Source organism: Aptenodytes patagonicus, chromosome Z, assembly GCF_965638725.1.
Source record: "Aptenodytes patagonicus chromosome Z, bAptPat1.pri.cur, whole genome shotgun sequence".
NCBI lineage: Eukaryota > Metazoa > Chordata > Aves > Sphenisciformes > Spheniscidae > Aptenodytes > Aptenodytes patagonicus.
Window position 1 is genome coordinate 22,888,949 of NC_134982.1, and position 21,441 is coordinate 22,910,389.

At 40.0% G+C, this 21,441-nt stretch overlaps 2 protein-coding genes across 3 annotated transcripts in view; one reads left to right on the plus strand and one right to left on the minus strand.

Moving 5' to 3' along the window:
* ERCC8 (ERCC excision repair 8, CSA ubiquitin ligase complex subunit) overlaps positions 1-11,764 on the minus strand; it is a 30,359-nt gene extending 18,595 nt beyond the window's left edge. The window contains exons 1-6 of one of the 2 annotated variants that reach the window (XM_076362645.1): positions 11,632-11,764; positions 9,307-9,402; positions 9,056-9,157; positions 4,337-4,460; positions 2,704-2,785; positions 1,994-2,062 (exon numbers count right to left, since the gene is read on the minus strand). In XM_076362645.1, coding sequence (XP_076218760.1) covers positions 1,994-2,062; positions 2,704-2,785; positions 4,337-4,460; positions 9,056-9,157; positions 9,307-9,402; positions 11,632-11,708 — 550 coding nt within the window. In that variant the 5' untranslated portion in view covers positions 11,709-11,764. The remainder of the gene's footprint in view (positions 1-1,993; positions 2,063-2,703; positions 2,786-4,336; positions 4,461-9,055; positions 9,158-9,306; positions 9,403-11,631) is intronic. The other variant, XM_076362646.1, reaches the window with a different exon arrangement.
* A 229-nt stretch (positions 11,765-11,993) lies between these two features.
* The window catches only part of NDUFAF2 (NADH:ubiquinone oxidoreductase complex assembly factor 2), a 65,206-nt gene continuing 55,758 nt past the window's right edge, over positions 11,994-21,441 (plus strand). The window contains exon 1 of the mRNA XM_076361656.1: positions 11,994-12,162. Within this exon, the coding sequence (XP_076217771.1) occupies positions 12,036-12,162 (127 nt within the window). The 5' untranslated portion in view covers positions 11,994-12,035. The remainder of the gene's footprint in view (positions 12,163-21,441) is intronic.

A 21,441-nucleotide genomic window follows, 5' to 3' on the forward strand; every position in this document is an offset into this window, starting at 1 on the left:
GCAAATACTTAGTTCTATAGGATCCACCAATCCAGAACAATAATCTAAATTGTAATATGAATTTGAATTTTGTGAAAATATATTATTTTGGGCTAGAGGTTATTTCTCTTTCTTCCTCTTGCTCCAGTGGAATTGCAGTAAGCTGAAAGTGATACATGGAGTATTACATGTGTATAACTTCTGATAACAAAGATGGTTTGTCTTATGCAAAACACATTATCGTACAGTCACAGCTACTGAGCTCACTTTAAGTACTGTTATTAAATTTTGTGTTAGCATTGGTGTTCTCACACACAGAAGGAACTTTCCATTTGTTTTTCTTCAAATCCTTTCAAAATGTGTAAATATAAAGTATATTTACCTTATGTACTTAAGATTAAAACTTTATTCAGCTTATCCTCAAATACTCTTGTCCTGAATTTGGGCTATTTTTTCCCATTACTTGGGAAAAAGACTTGGAAAGTTTTAAAAATGTTAGACAAATACAGACAATAGGAAGTGTAAGGTGTCCTAAATGGAAAGACTGCAATCACGCTTTGTGTAATAATAGGAACACATTGCTGAAAAATAAACTAAGTTATACAAATACATTTTTGCTAATGCAGTTTAGAGTTATGTGAACGACCTTGTTTCTGGTACATCTTCTAGTAGCTGGTTTTCCATTACCTGAAGTAATCAAAGGGCTGTGATGCCCAGGATAATGGAAAAAATCTCCATAATACAGGTACTACAGGATATACTTGGAAGGCTCAGGGCAGACACATTTATTTGGATCCATTAAGTAAACTACAGCCAAGCATTTAGCTCCATTTCAGCTGCTAGAGTTAGCCTATGTGAAAAATATTCATACCTGTTTTCAAGACGCTAATGAGTGCTTCAAGTTCTGTAAAGAATGATTACGTTTAGTGGAAGACATAATCTGCTTCCACTTGTGCAGATTTCAAAGTTCCACTAAAATTGCACTTGAGCTAACTGTACCAGGCTGTGTACAAGGACACAATCAGCTTGTGCCTGGAAAGTACTAACTCTTGTGTCAAAATTAAGAAGCCCTGCTGAAACCACACTGATTCTTTAGAGAACTATTTTTGTGTCTGCACCTTCTGGTGGCTCTCAGTTCTAGAAACAGAATGTTGAGATGCCCATTGTGGCTGATTTAGTTCAGAAGGACTTTACTGGCTTAAGCTCTGCATCACACGAAAGCACCTAGGCTGCTTTTAGACTTGAGCTGGCCAGTGAAGAAATAGAGCTGCATTTGCACATTGCTGTGTCTGAGCTAACACTTCTCTACAGTTTCTAGATCAGATCTGGCTCTTGCCCTGTTGATTTGAAGCATGAAGATTTACCTTGTAATTGCCTTCACTTGAGCATGTGTGTATATACTCATACTCCAAAAAGTAAACAGAAAAGAGACGTTAAGGGCAAATTCTCATTAAGTGCAAAAAGTAATGGATTACGCAACAATAAACCCCCGTGTTTACTGAATTAGGTAAATGCAAAGGATTAGATACCATCCTTCTATAGCAAGTAGTATCTTGCCTGTTACACAGAAACTTCTAAACAAATCCATGCAAGCAGCTCCACAGGATATTTTGTTAAAAAGAGTGAAGGTTTTTTTGTTTTGGTGTTGGCTTTTTTTGTTGTTTTGCGTTTTTTTGTTTTTTTAAAAAGCAGCACCCCATATTGAATTTCCATGAACACAAAACCAATGCCTACACTTAACCATGTAATAAATAGTAATCACTATTGATTAGGTAATGAAAATGCCCAAACATCTGTAGTAACTGTTCATTAATTAATATTTGTATTCTCCAATTCATTAGCACTACACTAACACCCAGAAGAACCTTTTGCCACTGTGTAACTTTTATAACTGGCAATAAATAAATTAGTCATGTTACTTACAAAGAATACATTGTATACAGTGTTTCTTTACAGGACTTGTTTTACTCAAAGTAGTTATTGTTTAACATTTATGTTTCAGACTAAAAAGTACCCTGCAGAATGTGAGAACAGGATCCAGACTTCAAGTCACAGAGCTGTACTTTGGGGCTTTTGGTACCAACTGTAACAAAAGAAACAAAGACAGCTAAAAAAATCCCCAGCATTTGAGAGAACAACAACAACAAAATCTTAGCAATGACAAAGAAATAGAAGAAAAACATTAGCTGCATAACAGTTCATTTAGTCAGCGCAATGCATTCTATTAACAGCTTTACATTTTTAGTCCAAGTAAATTTACCATATAACACACAAAATTTAGAAACCACGGGTAAACAGGACAGTACTTATGAAACATAAAAATTAAAAATATCACCTCTTTAAATATTTTTTTTTGCTAAACATAGTTAAATTGCATACATGTAAGCAATACACACACACCCCTATTTACACAATTTACTATGTTTGGAGCTAATAACCTTCAAATGCTAACTTATGTAATGAAAGGTAACCTAGTTATAGCTAGGTATTTTTATCTAGAAGGTGATTTGATTGATGTATTATTTCAGAAGAACAAATGCGATATTCTCATCGACATAATCCGACTAACTGATAACATTTTATTTTACCAATGACCTTACGTCTTATGAAAACTCAAATTATGTAAAAATAAGACAGAGGAGGGAAGAAAACCCTACTGAATATTACTTGCTTTTTACTATAACCCCAAAATACATAGGGCATTTCTGAAAAACACATACATACCTGCTATTAAACAATGCTTTGTAGCAACTGGAGACATGTGATGGCTATAGACTGTTCCCTCAAAGTGAAATATATCTGCAGGCTGATAATAAAAAGATTAAATTAATCACAGCGCCAAGTATGTTATCAGAATGTAAATCCTCATTATTAAGTATTTTTCAAGTAACAGCTACAAATGAGACTAATACAAATATTACTGTTTACATACTAACAATAACTCTCCTGGTTAGAAACCAGATCACACAAACATCGCAAAGTAAGTCTGTTTCCAACACTAGAACAATTATGCCAGAGCTCAGAGATGACTCAAAAGAAAGACCAAGAAAACTGGATAATCAGAAGCATGAATGGAAATTATTTAAAAATTATAAAAAATTAAAGAAGTTAGCAAGAAAAAACAGCAAGAAAAAAACCCAAGAAGGTTATAATATGGAGATAGAAATCAACAGGAAAGAGGCACTTAGACTAAATTTAGAAGCCCCTTGTCATTCACAAACATCACATACTATCTTCAATTCCTCAAAAAAAAAAATTATTAGCTCCCTTGTGAATGTTAAAAATTAATGAAATATAACATTGGCTTTAATAATCAGTACAATTACTTTCAGGTACAACTGCTTTTGTTGTCTCATTCTAAAATATTGTATATATATAAAACCTAAAAATCTTAAAACTAAGTTGTCTGTGTTTTCAAATACACCATTTGGTGGCAGAACAGGTCGATCAATAACCTTCACATGAACACTGTGTCTTTTAAGTGATGCTCACAGAACTACCTGGAAAGTGAATTGAAATTTGCATTTACAAGAAGATTTAGTAACTGCAAACACAGCTTCACATCTCACAAAAAAGAGGTCAAAATTTATTCTCTGTTGTGTCCCTAGGATGACAAACCTCTCATTTTTTTGAAATTCTTTCACTAGGCATGAAACAACATTCAAATAGCATCAGTGTAAATCCATTAATACATGCATACTGGAAACAGGATAAACTGCAGTCCAGAATTCATAGTTCAACAACTAAATGCGAGGATTTGTGAGTCAAAGCAACCTAAAATCCTACAGAATCTGTTTACTTTAATGAAGCCAGTTACATTGGTTAGCATTTTCTTAATGGTTTCTCTCATTCTCCACCAATTTTTAGAAATGGTGTCTGTACTGCTTACAACACCAGAATTTTGGACCTAATGAGACCCTGAATGCCAAGACCACCAGTCCTTCAAAAGCAGTATTTAGGCCTTGGTTACTAAAAATAATTAGCCCTGCAGTACACTACCATTACACTCAACAATCCCCGAGAATGAACTTCAGACCAGTCCTTGGTGGACAAGTTTATATAGCATAAATTCAACTAGCTGTATTCTTGTTCACGGCAAAAGCAGAAAGGAATTGTCCCAAGGGTTCCGGGCCCTCACACAGTTTAGACATTCTGGTCTTCAGAAACAGACAGGTACACACCAAGGTACGCATGAATGCCAGAACCACGTCACCCTCTGCTGCACCCACAGTTCCAACAATCGGCTGGTTTTCATCCTTTTGGATGCTTGGTCCTGTTGAGCTCTGGATGAACTACAGATGTGGAATGAATAACATGTATACAAAGAAGCCTGCAAGCTGTAGAAGTTTTCTCTTACTTGTAAAGTATTTGTATCCCATATTTTCAAGGTTTTATCAAATGAGCTGGATGTAAACATGCCAGTGTCATGAGGATACCACTGGACTGTCTCCACACTGAACCTATGTACATCAGGATGGCTCCTAAAATCAAGGAAAAGATTCCAGTTGGTTAGAGTCTTGGTAATTGTCTTATAATTGTCTTGATATTCGATGACAAGTTGAAAACATACTTTAATTTTTTTTTTTAATTTGTACTGAGGTTTTCAAGAAGAACTTCTTGTTTTGATGCCTCAATTTTCAATCAACCTATGTTAATTACTCTGATGAGCCCTCATTTCAAGAAACTACAGATCATTTACCTTTTCAAAATATGGTATCTGTAGCATATCTCAAGTTAAGACACTCAGTCTGAGGCATAAAAGGCACTCATGTCTTTTGAAATTTTTAAATTCTTATGTTTAAAGATCTAATGTTTAAAGTGAGGGCCTAACACTACAAACCATTTATGCTCGTGGAATCCCACTGTCTTAGAAACGGATCTACTGAAAAATACAATCACATATACAGTTCAAAAAATTCATAGAATCATTGAGGTTGGAAAAGACCTCTAAGATCATCGAGTCCAACCGTCAACCCAACACCACCATGCCCACTAAACCATGATTATTAGCTAATAATTACAGCTACACAGTTATCAGGAATTCATGTATACTGAAGTCACCAGAGAGCAGCGGACTGAGTTACTGAGAGTTAGTTATTTTTGCATTCAGAAATGAAAGAGGAAGAACAATATGAAACTTTCAACTCAACTATGCATAGTAAAAGAACGTAATATAATTAATAATACTTTAACAGTGGTGGGAAGAAGGGACGCCAGAGCCAATCTCGACAGCTCCAGTATATGATTCAACTGACCAGGCTCTGAACAATACAGCTCATTTCACACACCTGCTAGGCCTCTCTCATCTGAGCTGGATCCACATGGATTCAGCTTCAGGGCCCAAAACCATGCTCCCAGACTCAGAAGTACCATACTGTTGTGGGTTAACCCTAGGCAGCTAAGCACCACCACAGCTGCTTGCTCACTCCCCCCCTGCAGTGGGATGGGGGAGAGAATCCAAATGGCAAAGGTGAGAAAACTTGTGGGTTGAGATAAAGACATTTTAATAAGTAAAAGGAAAGGAAACAAAACAAAACAACCCACAAAAAGAAGAAAAACAAGTGATGCAAAAGCAATCCCTCACCACAGGCTGACCGATGCCCAGCCAGACCCTGAGCAGTGGCAACCCCTGGAAAACTCCCCCCAGTTTTATTGCTGCACATGACTTTGTATGGTATGGAATATCAATATCCCTATGGTCAATTTGGGTCAGGTGTCCCAGCTGTGTTCCCTCCCAGCCTACTTGCTGAGGCAGCAGAGTGAGGAACAGAGAGTGCCTTGACACTACGCAAGCACTGTTCAGCAATAGCTAAAGCATCAGTGTGTTATCAAGACTGGTCACAAATCCATAACATAGCACCATACAAGCTACTATGAAGAAAATTAACTCCATCCCAGCCAGATGCAGTACACATGCGAAAATAGTCCAACTGGCTCCATCTGCAGCTAGTGAAGGGCTCACAAGATTTCTTCACTTCAGCTCTTATCTTTGCATTGTTCTCTCAAGTGTCCTGGCCTCCAAAGCGGTAACTATTGCAGGGGTATCACTGTGTAAACGCAGATGCAGATCTTCTGCATAGATCTGGCACTACACCTAAGCTAATAAACCTTCCTGCTTACTTGGATTGCTAGAAAGCACAGAAGCCAGCACTGACAATACTAAGCAAGAGCTATTGAGCAACTGTTGAGCTTAGTTTAGTAACTCCTGCACTGCTTATCTCTGAAGCATACCCTAGAACAGCTTGTTACTTTGCCACGGTGCTAAAAATCAACAGATTTTGTGCACTTATTCTACAGGGGGTTAAGCTAAAAATCTTCAGTACCTGCAGTGCCAGGAAATCAAGCCTGACTCAGCGTGAACTTACTCCTGCAGAGGCATTTGTAGGCATTGTGCAGAAAAATCTAAACTCATGGAACTAACTATCCTGGTACAATAAATATAAGTGCACAACACTGGACTGTGTTCAGCACTGCACCAAAGCAATCAACTCTCCCATAATCCAGAGGGCTGAGGAATGAACTAAAATACTCTTGAGTAGCTGTGCAGGAATCACCTTTGATCTGGCTAGGCTTAGTAGTGGCCACATGCCATTCAGCCTGGCTTCATGTCTCAGGGCTGTATGTTATTCCCAGCTTATTCTATACACAGTATTTCCCCCCATCACTCAGAATATCCCAACCTTTTCTACCAAAGACCAAATACAGAATTAATTCTATGGATAGTAAGGTCACTGCCATTCATTCTTCCTAGACAGGTTTTGAGTAGAGGACACTACCTTACACACAAGCATCAGCTATATATTATCTAGAAGCTGGTACTGTTGGGTTACTCTCAAATGCCAGTTTTTGCCACAGGACAGCGTGGATCATGTGAAACCACGTAAAGCTCTGTGTTCTGACTCCCGGTGGAGTTGGTTGTTTTTGTTTTTTTTTTTTTTACAATAGTGGCCCTACATTCTAGATGAGAAACACTGGGTAAATCACAGCCTACCATCAGGAATTATCGCCTCTGATGTTCTAAACTCCTGGACCCTCAGCAGGCCCAGTTCAGAGTCTATTCAGAAATAGTTTTGAAGGGCCTCTACCAAGAGCTTATTCTTTAAGCAACTTCGAGACCAGAGTTGCATTGTGCCCTGCAAACTTGGAACACAGACAAGCTTTTGCAACAGGTCATTATCACATGCTTCAAATATAGGAGCTGGATAGTCAGATGGGAATTGTTTCTTACTGGTAATTATAAATTCATTTATGATGTCAGGAACTCTGCATGAATACTATTCCAATATCTGAAGCTACATCTGTGGCTAATTAGCTACAATAAGTAATTAAAACATACTAGGAAGCTACATGAATACTGGGAATAAATAATTGAGGCAAAAAACCTACTATGGTTACTTTAAGTGATGATAATAATAATAAGCCTATCATTTAGATCATTGTGTCACACAAAATCAGATTCTACTAGTATGATTTATGCCTCTACTCAACTAATAAAAAATAAAAGATGCATCTATGCAAATTAACACTTACTCAAGAAACAAACTACGGACTAACTATGCTTATAAACAGAATTTTCAAGTATGGAATATTTCTACTGACCTAATTGAAGTTAACAACGGCATGATTTTAGCACAGATTTGCCAGTTTTTATGCTGTCTTCTCAGCGTGTATTTCTTCAGTTTGCTCTATCTGTTTCAGAATTCATTTTGGTATTGAGATTTGGGCATGCATAGTCATTACTTGTTCTTAGTTACAATTTTAATTAATTTTGTTCAAGAAGTCCCAGCCATCAACACTTACCAAATGCAGCTTATTTGCAGTAGATTCTGTTCCTACCCATTTGTTTTGACGCATGTTCTATTACCCTTTTTCTTTCTTATGGTCTAAGTTACCATTTAGGCCTTTTATTGTTACAAATCTGATCTGTTCTTGTTGATCTTAATTATGAAGCTCTTAGACCTCAAATAATTGGAAGACTGGGAAAAATAAGGGGAAAATGTAGCTACTAATCTTTTTACACAGTAGGATATATCTTATTATGAGCCTCAGATAAAGTCCTAACCTACTAGATAACCTTACTATGTAAACACAAGGAAAAAACAGCTTTTGCTAGAAGACTTAATGCCCATAATGGACAAATTTATACTGCCTGCAGGGAAAGTCTGACATATCAGTAAAGGCTCTGAGTCTTTACATAGACTACACAGTATGGTAGTACCCTGTTCTTCAGAAAAATATGTTCAATTTTTATCAAACACATCTGTCTTCATTCAAACATGTTCTTACAAAGTTCTGTATTAATTACTTCCGTACCTGGTGAACTTGAAATAGCTATTAGTTAAACTGGGAGCAGGGAGAGGGGCAATAAAACCAACAACTGCAAATCTGCATTAGATTTTTTTCCAATCAGATGAACAGGGTTGTGCAAAGATTATTTTCCTTTTGCTTAGACACATAATTATTCAAAGAGATATATATTACATGTATTTGGGGGATACAAGGAATATTTCTACAACAGTCTGAAAATTACTTTCTCATAGTTACTGGCATAGAGTCAGAAAATTTCAACGTGAAACAATAAGAAAACTCACAGGTGAGGAACTGTGACCTGGAAGATGGTTGGGTTTTTTTTTTTTCTTCTTTCTAGTGTTAAAACATGAGATTGGAGTACTAACTCTAACTTTTTTGTGGGTTCTACAGGAACACAAGCCTCTCTACCTTAGTTTCCATATGTTTACATTTAACACCCTCCATTTTAACTTCCGAACTGTCAAAGATCTACTCAAACAATATCATAGAGTCATTGTACATATTTTGTAACTGTTAGAGTAGACAAATAAAGAAAAAACAATTAGCTCCTGCTACTTAGTAAATCACATAAATAATAACAAAGTTTCTTGCTTATTTTTTGCATGCCAAAAACCATAATGTATCATGCTAGCCTTCAAAGATTTCTGGTACTACTTTCCACAGTCTTTTTATCCTACAAATAAGAACACACATTAATTTGTGAGTTTAATGCTAGTCACACAAGAGACATCATCATGAACTTTTAATAGAATTTTTGAGTACCTACCTTCCCACAGAACAAAGTGCTTTACATGTGTAACTTGGTTTTCTGCTCAAGTTTTCAAGGTCATAAAGTACAATAACACCATCTGATCCACCGGATAACATGCTGAAAGTGTTAATAAAGCATACAAGTTACAACACTCATGATCTCAATATGCTCAATATAATTGAGTGTTCAGCAAGAAAATAAATCCATAGTACCAAAACACAGTGAAGTTCTCATACACATTTTTACCAACTAAAGTATATACTTACTATCTTCCTTCAACAGGCTCAATATCAAGGGTGTTGATACCACTCCCATGTATTCTTTCCACATCTCTATCTTTATTTAATTCCAAACTTAGAACCCTTAAAACAACAACAAAAAAGAAAAAGAGAGACATTAACAGTAAGAACAGAATTGTAGAATGTTACTATGTAGCTCTGAACAGCTCAAACCGTAGTTTCACACTTCCTCAATGCATTTAACCTATCACTGTTATTTTTTGCAAGACTTGCAGACACGATACAGGGCTGGAAATAAGTCCTGTGAAGTTGGCAGAAAAAATATTTTATTCTTTATGTTGTTTGGAAGGTAAGAGAGAAATAATTATGTAAAATAGGCTCAAAGAAATAGCAAAACTACATTTGGGGCCAATATATGAAACAAAAAACAGAATGTAATTTTAAAACACTGAGCAGAAGAAACATTAAGAAGTAGTTGTAGTCACAACAAATATTAGTTATTTTGAAGCTTCATCATGTACTGTCCTTCCAAGCTTCATCCTACTTGGAACTACGGACACCTAGTGGACAGATGCATTTAGTTTAACAGATTACAGTATTTCCTTTAAGGAAACAATGTTTGTCTGTTATGCTTTCTGTAACATTAAATAAAAACTATGCTATCCACATGAGATGAAGCTTCCACGACAAACTTTTCTGAGCTGCAAGTAGTGTCTTGTACTACTTTGTAGTAGCCTGTATCTTTAAATATGCTAATATTGCCTAAAAAAAAAAAAAGGGACAGATTCTGCTTCCTTAAACCACACAACCTGATATAAAATTAGCCTTACAAGATGATCAGTGCTTCCTACAGCACTATTTTGTAAAAACCATTATCAACAAAAACGTAACTAAGTAGATAACCGAAAAGCTGTAAGGCAGAGTGCCCCTACTCAGCTTCAGCTTGAGTGGCAAAACTCGATGTGAGAAGCTTAGGCTGTTACAGGCAGACCCCCAACAGCATGTCTGTAGGCATGCTTCAAAAGCAGCAAGTCATTTAAGCTCTTTTAAAAGATGTGAAATATAATTATGCAAGAAGTCACCCAGAATAAGAATTTTGACATATACAAGATACCTAGTTTAAAACTTTTGAGCTCAAGATTGAATTTTAGTGAAGCAATAAATTCCCCTTAAGAAAATGTTTTAAAATATATGAGTTTAAAATGTAGTTATAAATACAACCTACCAAAGACTATAGATCATTTCTTTTTAAAGCCAAAATTAAAATGTTTAGGAAGGGAAATGTTAGGTAGACAGTTGTCCAAATAACGTAAATTCTGTCCACTCTGCTTCCATTCTTAACACTGTCTGCTACACAAGTGCTGAGGGCACAGAAAGGACGTAATTGTGTTGTCAAAATGCACCTAGAAAGGAGCTTCCTGAATCACCAAAATTCAATTTCAAAGAGACTCTTTTTACAATCATACAGCCACAAAAGCTGCATCATTGTATGGGTAAATCACCAACACAAATCCTTCCTGACAGAGTTGTGTGAGCAACTGAACTGAGGTTGGCTTTATTGGATTTATCTTGAAATACAGCTGCAAAACTGATTCTCTGATAATGAACAAATATTATCACATTATAACCGTCAGCAGGAATATCAATAAGCCTCTCTATGCAGTCACCACTTTTCACAAAAGCTGTTAGGAACCTAATAAAGCCCCGGTATCTGATTCTTTTGCAACCTGCCAACAGACCAAGTTTTGGAAGGAGGGAGGACGAACCGATGCGGGCACACAAGCATCACATAAATCTTGTTTCTCCACAAAGCGGAGCATAGCCGCATGCAAATTGAAACATCTGGTGAAACCGTTAAGACAGCAAGGGCAGCAGTGCTAAGGTACAGTTTACTGCCCTGTGCCCACTCAGCCTACCAAAGCACCATTGCTCAGCCCACCCCAGGGCTGCTAATCCACACACGTAACCAAAAAAATCCCCACGGGAAACTCCGAGACGAGGCACGGCAGACACGCGGGAGCCCCTGCCGGGGAGCCCAGGCCGGCCCCGGGGGCTCCCGGCTCCTCCGCTCCGGCTCCCCGCGCCCGCAGCACACGCAGCGGGGCAGCGGCAGGACAAAGCTCGGCTCTCTCGGCCGGAGCGGCAGCGGGGGCAGCCCCGGGCCACACCTCAGGCCAGCCCAGCCTAGCGGGGGGGGCGGTTCGAGGGCTCCCCGGCAGGGCGGAGCCAGGGGCTGCCGCTGCCGCTGCCGCCTGGCGGGCCTGAGGCGGCCGGTCCGGGCCCCCCCCCCGCGCAGCGCAGCAGCGCAGCGCAGCCCCACCCCGGTCCCGGCTCCCCACCGGTCCGTGCTACCTCCGGGTGGACTCGGCCCGGCGCAGCCGCACTGGGTCGTCGAGCCCGGCCTGACGAGCCGAAATGAACCCCAACATGACGAGGCCGCAAAGCCACTCGACACCGCTCCGCCATCTTGGGCTAGGGGTGGCCGGGATTGGCTCGGGGCAGGCCGGCCTCCACCAATGGCGAGCGGCGTTGCTGGCGCGCCCGCCACCGATGGGCGGAGTCGGGCAGGCACGGCGGCGCCGGAGAGCGTGGTCGGCAGGGCAGGGCAGGGCAGGGCAGGGCAGGAGGGGGGGCGGGGCGGGGCGGGGCGCGCGCACGTACGTGACGCAGCCCGCCGGGGGTGGGGCTTGAGGCGCCGCGGCGGGGTCGGTGGGTGGCGGCGGCGACCTTGGCGCGGCGCGTGTCCGCCCGCCGGGATGAGCCGGCCCTGGCGGGCGCTGCGCGCCCTGCGCCTGCGGCTCTTCGGGCCCGCCAAGGAGCTGGTGGGCACCGACCAGTTCGGCAACAAGTACTACCGGGTGCCCAAGCACGAGACCCGCGCAGGTAGGCACGGGGGGCCGCCCCGGTGGGGCGAAGGGCTGCTTGCCGGCGGGGGCCGCGGCCGGGGGCCTGGCGGGCCGGCGGCGGCTGCTGCTGGTGGCTGAAGTCAAACGTGCGTAGGGGGCCCTGCGCGTACGGGCGCCCAGGCGTGCTGCCTCTGCCCGCCGCCCGGGAGCCCCGGGCGCTTCTGCGGAGAGCCCCCGAGCGGCCGGCGGAGAGCGCCGAGCCCCAGCGGAGCGCGGTCCTGCGTGGTCCGTGACCGTGTTGCTGCTCTCTGTAGACAGCGGGGCGGTTTGACTGCTGCTGCTGCTGCTGCCCGGTTCAAACCGTGTTCAAACTTTGCTTTTTATGCTGTTGATTTCTCCTGCGTTATATTAATTGATGGAACTCACTGTTACAATCGGACACACTTGACCGCGAGATGCGGGACGTAACAATCATTAAGGAGGGAGGGAAATAAGTAGACAAAGAAGCGCGCCTTCTGAGTGAAGGAAGGGGTGCAGCTGCTGAGGGGACCGGGGGTGGGCCCGCTCCGAAAACCACGCTCAGTTTCTCTTTAGGCTGAGGCTCTAGTGCAAGAGGAAACCTAAAGCCAGCCATCAAAAGATGTCACAGCGTGGGCATCACCCTGTAGTAGGTAGGCAGGTAGCAATAAACAAATTGACTCGCGATAATTCAGAGCACTTCTGCATATGTTTTTAAATTAATTCCTGTGCGTATGCTTGCTGCACTCCTGAGGAAAAATAGCTTTCTAGGTTTCTGCCTGTGTTCCAGGGAGCCTGGGTGCTCCTGTAGCATGTCCTCACATCATTCCGTACAGATGCTATGCTTATGCTGCACAGCTATGTGTAATTTACTAAAGGCAGCTTCCCTGAAGGTGTCTAAGTGCACATGCTATAATATTTTACAACCCTGTTTCCTCTCTCTGCACAGGCTTGTTTATCTGCTTGCTGTACTCCGTATGTTTTGTATGACCGCATCAACTAGAGCACCCCCAGGCTGTGGAGACTTTCTATTTGGTATTCTTCAGAGTACAAGGAGAAGCAGAAAGTCTGAGGCTGTGCAGTCACTTAAGCCAGTACCCTTCCTAAAAGGAAGGGAGGGAAGGGGCGCACACCTTCCCTTCAGAAACATGTAATGTCTTCTGGAGTTATTTTGCCTTCAGAGCAGTTCCCTTGAACTGTTTTGCTGTGCGACTTCATGAACAACTGGCAGTGAGTTAAAGCAGTATGCTCAAATGAGTGTTTGGGAAGCTGATGTGCACACCCTTTCGTCAGCAATGTGTCTTTCCTCTGGGTTGATATGACAGTGTAACACTTCTAGGCTTTCCGCATCTTGCTTTCAGTTTTTGGTCTTCTCACTGTTAGGGTTCATGGTGACTTTGAGGGGTGTACAAAAGGCTTCTAGTGTACAGGAAGCAGTAAAAACTACAGCCAGATTTCTTGTGTGGGATTATTGCAGTGTCAGTCATTATTTACCAGTAAAAATGACTTGTTTTATCAGAAATACTTGCAGTCTTTTTCTCGGTACTTGAATTTATGCTGGCATGCCTTTCACAGTGAAAGCCCTCTGCTGAAATCTTTAAGACTGATCTCTGTATTTAGAACTTAATTATATGGTAGTTGTAGTGCCAGTAAGAGGGCAGGGGAGGTGGGACATCGCTATTGAACTCAGCAGGAGCACAGTATAAGAGGGTTTTAAAGTTAGTAATGAATTGACATAGTTGTATCTAAAACCACATTGTGGTAGCCTCTATGTTTCCCAGTTTTTCTTCAGATGAACTGTAGGAATACTGACCGTAACACTTCAGAGGTGAAGTTGCACTGATTTTGCCTTGAGCAGGGAGGGCTGGCTCTTCAATGCTCGGCAGTTGCAACTCTGCATATTATGTGGGAAAAATCGTGTATTTTAAAAAAACATAAAAAGGCAGACTAAGAAAAAAATATCTGGCAAAGGGCTAATGTTTTATTCACTCTTCCCATGCTTCTCTTCTGTCCTCAGAGTGAAAGTAAGGGAAGGGTTATTAGAATTTTGCTTTACAAACTGATATTTGAGATACTCAAAAGTAATACCGCATAAATGTGTTCATTCACAGTCAGTTAATTCTCCCTTACTGTCCTTTTTTATGTAACTAGAGAACAGGAGAGTGCATATGAAAAATACTAATACTAGAATTCTGTGTGAAAATACTACTTTTGAAAATTCTGTTTCTGTTTAATTTACTGACGTATGTTTGACACTGTGTACTAGCTGTCTAGATGATCTCAAAAAACCTAACCCCTCAACATCAGCAGAATGAAAGAACTCTGAATGAAGTAGGCAAAACTTCCCCACAGGAAGAAGAAATTTATGGTGAAACTTTTTCATGAAAGTGTTCAAACTTTGCTTTTTATGCCGTTGATTTCTTCTGCGTTATATTAATTGATGGAACTCACTGTTACAGTCGGACACACTTGACCACGAGATGCGGGATGTAACAATCATTAAGGAGGGAGGGAAATAAGTAGAATGAAAACAGCTTATTTCAGGAAAACGGGCTTCAATAAATGCAGAAAACGGATAGGGGAGAGCCTGTGACTGTCTAAACAGAATAAGTGAAAAGATGTGTAGGACAGTTCATACCTGTACCTTCTCCAACTGTTGAAAGCACAAGTACAAATTTCCCTAATGTGGATGAAGTCTAAGAAGTATAGCAATAAATAAACCTGGCTAAATCATGAGTTTTTAGTGACCTCAAAAGAAAAAACCCTCCATGAATCAGCTTAACTGGCATGGGTGCTGGAAAAATAGAGGAACAAGTAATAACTTGTAAGTGTATTCACAAGATAGTGAGTGAAAACTGATGTGAAATTGTTGGTTTGACAAGATAGGTTCTTTTCAAAATTGTTTTCTCAGTGGACAATACTTCGATGTTTTTTAGACCTTTTTGTTGCAAAATTTAAGACTGTGGATTATGAATTTGCTGTGTGGGTACATAGCAGGTTGGAAACTGTTCTTGGAATAGTCAGAAATGTTACCTGTCAGCCGGAGGGAAGTATCCATAGGGATCCACCAGCTGTCTGTTGAAGTCTAGAACTACTCAAAGTTTTTATTAGTGATTTGGATGAAGAACAAGAAAGTATTTTTCTTAAATTTGCAGGTCAAACTGTACAGAAGGAAACTGGGAGTAGCTGTGAGCATCTTATGGAGGGTCAACTGTCATATAATTCAACGGGGGGATCAGCTGAGGTCATGCCTTGCTTATTTCTAAACAAAGATCATACAATGTAGTGGTTAAAGGGTTCCGAGAACATGGATCTACACAACTGAGAAATATTCTGTAGTGCAGTATGTATTGTATTAGTAGTTATAGATTTCATTTCTGTGTTCTCTTAATTTGGATACTCATTTTCTCCCTCCATTTTCACTTTAAAGACTTCCTCATGAGTATTTGTTGTTATTATTTTAAGATACAGTCTTCCCTGAACCTAGCCAGCCTCTTGCGGCAGTCCCTTGTGACTTTGGGTTCCTTTGATGTAGGAGATTCTATATCCGTTCAATTTCCCCACCACTGGTGACTCATTTCCGCTGTAATTTGTGCTTTTACTTCTGTGGATGGCTATCCTTGTGGTGTCAGCAGACCAAAGACACTAGGTTTGGTCTATTCCAGAGCAGGAAAGTATGCCAGTCCTCCCTGAGGTTTGTATTGCCTTGTGGCTGAGGGTAAGTCAGTTCATTCTATCACTACCAATCCACTCGCTAGGGAAGTGATCACAGGTGGTTACACCCACTGCCTTGGGTGGGGGTAACTGACTTGCTCTCACCTTATAACACTTTTGAAGAGCATCCTGTGCTGGTCACACCAGGACTTGGGGACTTTTAAAACTTGTGAAGAAGTTTAAAGATATGGGATGGGGAAGAAAATTTATTTTAGCCTGTAGAAAACAAAATGTGCACGTGCAGAAGAATTCTGAAGCTCAGTTTTTAAAGATGTTAGGAATTTAAAAGTGTGGAGGATAACCATATTGAAGCAATGCTCTTTTTTGAAGTGTTGGAGAGTGTTATTTGTTGTACATTAGGAAAATCTGCAGCATAGGTAGTTCATATCTTATCCTGCGTCCTAGCCATGTAGAGATCAGTGCAGGGTGGGAACAGCACTGGAAAGAAAATGAGTTGTAGAGGCGGCGTTGTAGAGACGCTCAGCTGTTGTGTACAGGTTCCACTGCAAGGTCACTGCAGTGTGTCTGTGCCATGCTTTGCTGTCCTCCGGCTTTGGGGAGGACTGATTAGCTCTAGCACAGTGCCAGGCCTAATGTGCTTTATTGCTTTGTGTTGCACTTGAGCAAAGAAGCTCTTGCAGAAAGAGAGCGCAGAACAGACAGGTGCTGCTTTCCTTTTCATGTGCTAGATGTGGTAGGTCTGTCAGGACCCAGACCTGGGGCTGGGCTTTGTTTCAGACCAGCAGGGAGATCCCGCCTTCAGCTAGAGCTGAGGATGGATGGCATAGGTAGTATCTACACCTTCTTGTGCTTCAAGCAGAAGCTGGCTGACAGCTTTCTTTTGGCCTGCCTGGTCCTCGACAAGGATTTAGAATAGAAATGCATGGAGCTTATGGTGCAAAGAATCCATGTTTAGTTTCTTTCAGTTGTGAATTGCTCTCCTTTACACTCAGTCCAGAGTCCAGGATGCTCTTGGACCCCGAGGCGTTGCCTACATTAGTAAGGAGCAGTAGGAGCAGATCAGTGGATCCGAGTGGTTGATGTTGAGTTTCCTCACACCTCCATCACATGTGATTCAGAGAGTTTACTTCAGATTAAATTTAGTCTGTTTCCTAGGACTGAATGTCTACAATACATGTAGTTTGAAGTTCTCAAAAAGGTAAAAAAGTGTTAGGTAAATGCTGCAGGTGTGGCCTTCACACTGCATTGGCATCTAACATCCTGTTAATTTTTGAAATGTTTTATAAGTAAGGATTCCTTCTTCAAAAAAGCAAGTTGTGCACACAAACTACTTTGAGGTCCAAATCAGCACGTGGTAAATAGAGGCAGCACAGGATTCACTACAAAACTACACTTGCTTTGAATCACATCACTGCTGTAGACACAGTCTCACAAATACCCTAAAATCTGGGATGGTCCAGGTCAAACTCAAGACGTAGCAACTGTACCCTGAGACCACCATTACATGTTTGTAGTCACAGGAAAGTTGTCTTGCATTCCTGATTTTGACTGCCTGTGAATAATTAGGTTATTAGAAGAAGAGCTAGCAACTTGAATGGATTTCATTGTGGTGTCAATGTGGAGATTTAAACAGTGGTATCAGTTGTCAGTGACATGCAAAGGTGCTGATTTTAACAGGTGTTTTGCCTTATTTTAAAAAGGCCTAATGTGTAACGGCAAAAAGATAGGAGCTTGCAAGGGTATCATAGTTCCACTGGGTGAATATAGAAAGGATTGGCAGTTTGGAGAGGAAGGGAAGGAAAATGTAAAACTGAGCTGTTTGAGTCTGGTTGTGTTAATTCTCTTGAAAGAGAGAAAATAAACATTGAAAGTCCCTAGACTGTAAGAATAAGAAGTTAGTAGATTCAATAAAGAAAGTAATTGCTAGAAATAGAAAAGGAGTTAAGAAGAATTTAAGTGTCAAGACAGAGGGGAAAGACCCTGAAAAAGGAACTGTTCTGCCTGCAGGAATATAAAAGAATTTAGAATTAGCGTAGTTACTTTTCTGAAAACATGGACCTTCAGACGCAGTGGGACCGAACGTACATTGTGTAATGTTTATCAGGGACTTTTATTTTCAAGTGGGAAGAAACTATCATCTCCAAAGTCAAGTCAAACCTTCAACACTACGGTGAGGTAGGCTCATTTGGAAGAAGACATGACTCTCTATTTAATGACATTCTGCAAGTAGTATTTTTTACAAGATTACCTTAAAGCGATGACAGTGATTAAATAGTACAACTGCACCATGCCTGTCATGAGAGGTCCAGCATAACGCATTATGAGATGACTCTTCAGTTGCCAGTCCTGAAACTGGATGTGATAGAAGATGGCAATAGACAGTTGAGTAGTGGTGATTGATGACCCATTTCAGTATCTCAGACAAGTATTTCACTAAACAGACTAGATTTATCAATGTAATGCATTTATTTTTCTTACTGTATAACATGCTGTCAGGGCATTGCCATAGCTTTGCTACATGATGAATTGTTCTTGCTGCAGACCATGGAGTGATACTTAAAATGTTCATTTTTTTTTTTTTAATTATAAAACAAATTCCTCATACAGTTTGTGCATTAATTACAACAAAATATATCTTACAGGAAATAGCTGATTCCATTTTCCATTGAAAATAATTTATAAAGACAATAACCAATTTATTAAAAAAATGCAGGAAGATAAGAGGCACTAAATATTTAAGATCTAGTATATATTTTTTATCTGTTCTAAAGGTTGATTAATAAGCAGCTTATATTTAAACTTTTTCAATATCTTCATTGGTACCGTCATCTGTTGTAATAATTAAGAGTTAAAACGAGCGCTCTGTGAAATACCAGCATATGCAAGCTTTTACAAGAACAGTGGATCAACAACAAGAGGGTAGTTTCTTTAAAAATTACGTATCAGTGCTAAAAGCATGGCTCAAGTTTTAAGGTTCCCTTTGGGGAAACCTGAGGAGACTCAGGTTTGACTTGGTTTGGAGCTGCAGCCTGCCAGGAGCAGTGGGGGAAAAAGCCTGAAACATTCTGTATCTATAGGTTTTTATATGTTGCATAAATTCTGTGTTAGGGGGCATATGTGGCCTGAGCCTGTGATGATAGGAGCTTTAAGAAGGAAACTGTCAAGTGAAATATGTTTCTCAGTATTCTTGTAAATACCATCTGAAACAAAGGGGGCGTTACCAAGCTTCAGTTGTAAATTTTGTTGCCAATAATTGCGTGTAAGCACTAACTTCTGTGGGAATCCTTTTGTTCATGTGAAATGCCCACTCAGGTTCGTGTAAAAGGCCTGCATCTTGTGAACTCTTTTTCTCCACAAACCAGAAATGTGCAAATAAGAAAGAATCTGTGTAAGGAAAAGATACTAATTGCTCAGTTGCGTGAAACGTGTAGGATGTCCTAAATCTTACTGAATCCAGACTTCAATAGAAATAGATACATTTTTTATGAAAGTTAGAAAAATTTACAATTCTGTTGAGATAAAGGAATCCTCTGTGATTGTTTTTGTACTGCCTGGTTTTTGTTTTAGATAGTGGCACGTTGCCTTCCTGTGCATCAGAAGTGTGGAGTAGAATTTCTTTTTTTTTTCTTTTTTTCAAAATTTGCTATAAAATAAAATTTTATGTTGAACACTAGACTGAAACATTCCTGTAATGCTTTATAGTGAATAGGATAGAGTGGAAAGAACAACATCTTATTTCCAAAACATATCTTCTGAGGTTAGAGCTATGGTTTTCTTTTGACTCTGAATATTACCTTTCTCACTAACAGGACTGAAGTCTGAGGAAGAGGCAGAAACTGATTCTGATTGTATGAAGCATTCATAAACTAATTATCAAGTGTGGAAGATAATTTTACAGAATGTTGGTGAACATTAAAAAAGTTTTGCAAGCTAGTTTTTCAAGCATTGGTGGAAAGCCAGTAAACTCGTTTTAGTTTTACATGTCTAATTTTAAGATACTAAGGAAACACAGAACTTGAATTTTGATTAATGAATATGAAACCAAATTTTAAAAGACTTAATTATTTCGGATACGGAAATAAGTGTATTGAGAAGGTGTTTTTTTCACATAGGGAGTTTTTATCCAGATACCTACTCTCGGGTCCAGTAATAGCTGGCAGTTGCAGGTTTGTCCAGATGGTGGCAACGTTGTTTCAGAAACAGTGCATACTGACAGCTCGCTGAATATTCCTTTCGGGTTTCTCTGACATAGCAGAGAAACCTAGCTCTAAAATAATTGTGTGTATGTGTGTTTGTACAGAAATAAAACTTGCATTGCAGACTGCCAGCTTCCAGGACAGTAATTCTGGAATGACAAAATAGCTTTTCAGTCTGGGTGATGCATTATGCAGCAAAGCAATTATACTGTGAAGAGCTCACTGTAGATTATAAAAGCATTAATATTTGAAAAACAGTGTTTGGGTGCAGTGATATTGTTTTCCTTCAGCTGCCAGAAGTGAATTGACAACAGGCATGGTATGTTAATCTTGCTGACTTGAAAACCAGGAATAGCAATAAGTAGTCATATGGACAGGCAGTAACTTGCACGTTATCTGTTACTATGGCCAGGTTTGATCTTCAGTGTGTATATTGATAGTAAACCGAGATGCTGATCTTGTTGAATTTTGCCTGCCAGTATTAAGTTTTATATGCTGTACATTTGTTACTTTTAATTATTGTGGTTTTGGTTTGAGAACCCGTTTTGATTCTTTCAGTAGAGGTGGAGGGGGGTGTGTGCGTGTGATGATTTTGAGGTTTTTTTGAGATCTGTTTGATGGCTAAAAATCAGGTAGTAAAAAATATACATTTTTAATTTTCTTGTTATAATAGCTTTCTTTTTACTGTCTGTAGAGAAAGAAGTAAAGTGCTGGACAGATACATGTTTTTAATACCTGGAAAAATCATACTCGATTTTGTTAATCCAGCTGACTTAAACAGCTGTCACCTGCAGGGTTCAGAAAAGCAGCCCTTTTGTGTAGTTGTTACAAGCGTATTTCATTAGGCATGTCTTTTCTAAGAGTTAAAATAACTATAGGGTACCTGTGCTGTCTTGATGAAATTCCTTGTGCTTTGTTTTCCTGCCTGTATATTAAAAAGTGGTGTGACTCACCACTACATCCTTCCATTGTAAGTTAGCACAGGTGAGCCTGTTTTGGGTTCACGGTGGCAGGAGGAGGAGGACAGCTGTCCCAGAAATAGAGCTTATAAACTGTCAGCAGTCTTGTCCATGTTTCATCCTTGGAACATGATCACTAGAGCTATGAGTGTTGCAAACATGATCATTATATCAATCAGGATTGTCGGCATATCATCATACCTGCTTTATGGCTAAATTCTGTTGCTTTTAGTTTCATTATCCTGAAGTACAAGAAGAATTCAACTTACTTTTCTGGTTCAAAAGGAGGGAAAAAATCAGTCATTAATATATATAAGAACAAATCACCTACTCTCTATAAAGCTTTAGGGTTTGAAATTGTACTGGCAAAATAAAGAACAGGTTTAATATATAGAAGAGACTTGAAGTGTGTCTGTAGCTGCTACAGGAAACTTTTTCTAATATGTCTGTATAATTAATTTCAGCTCA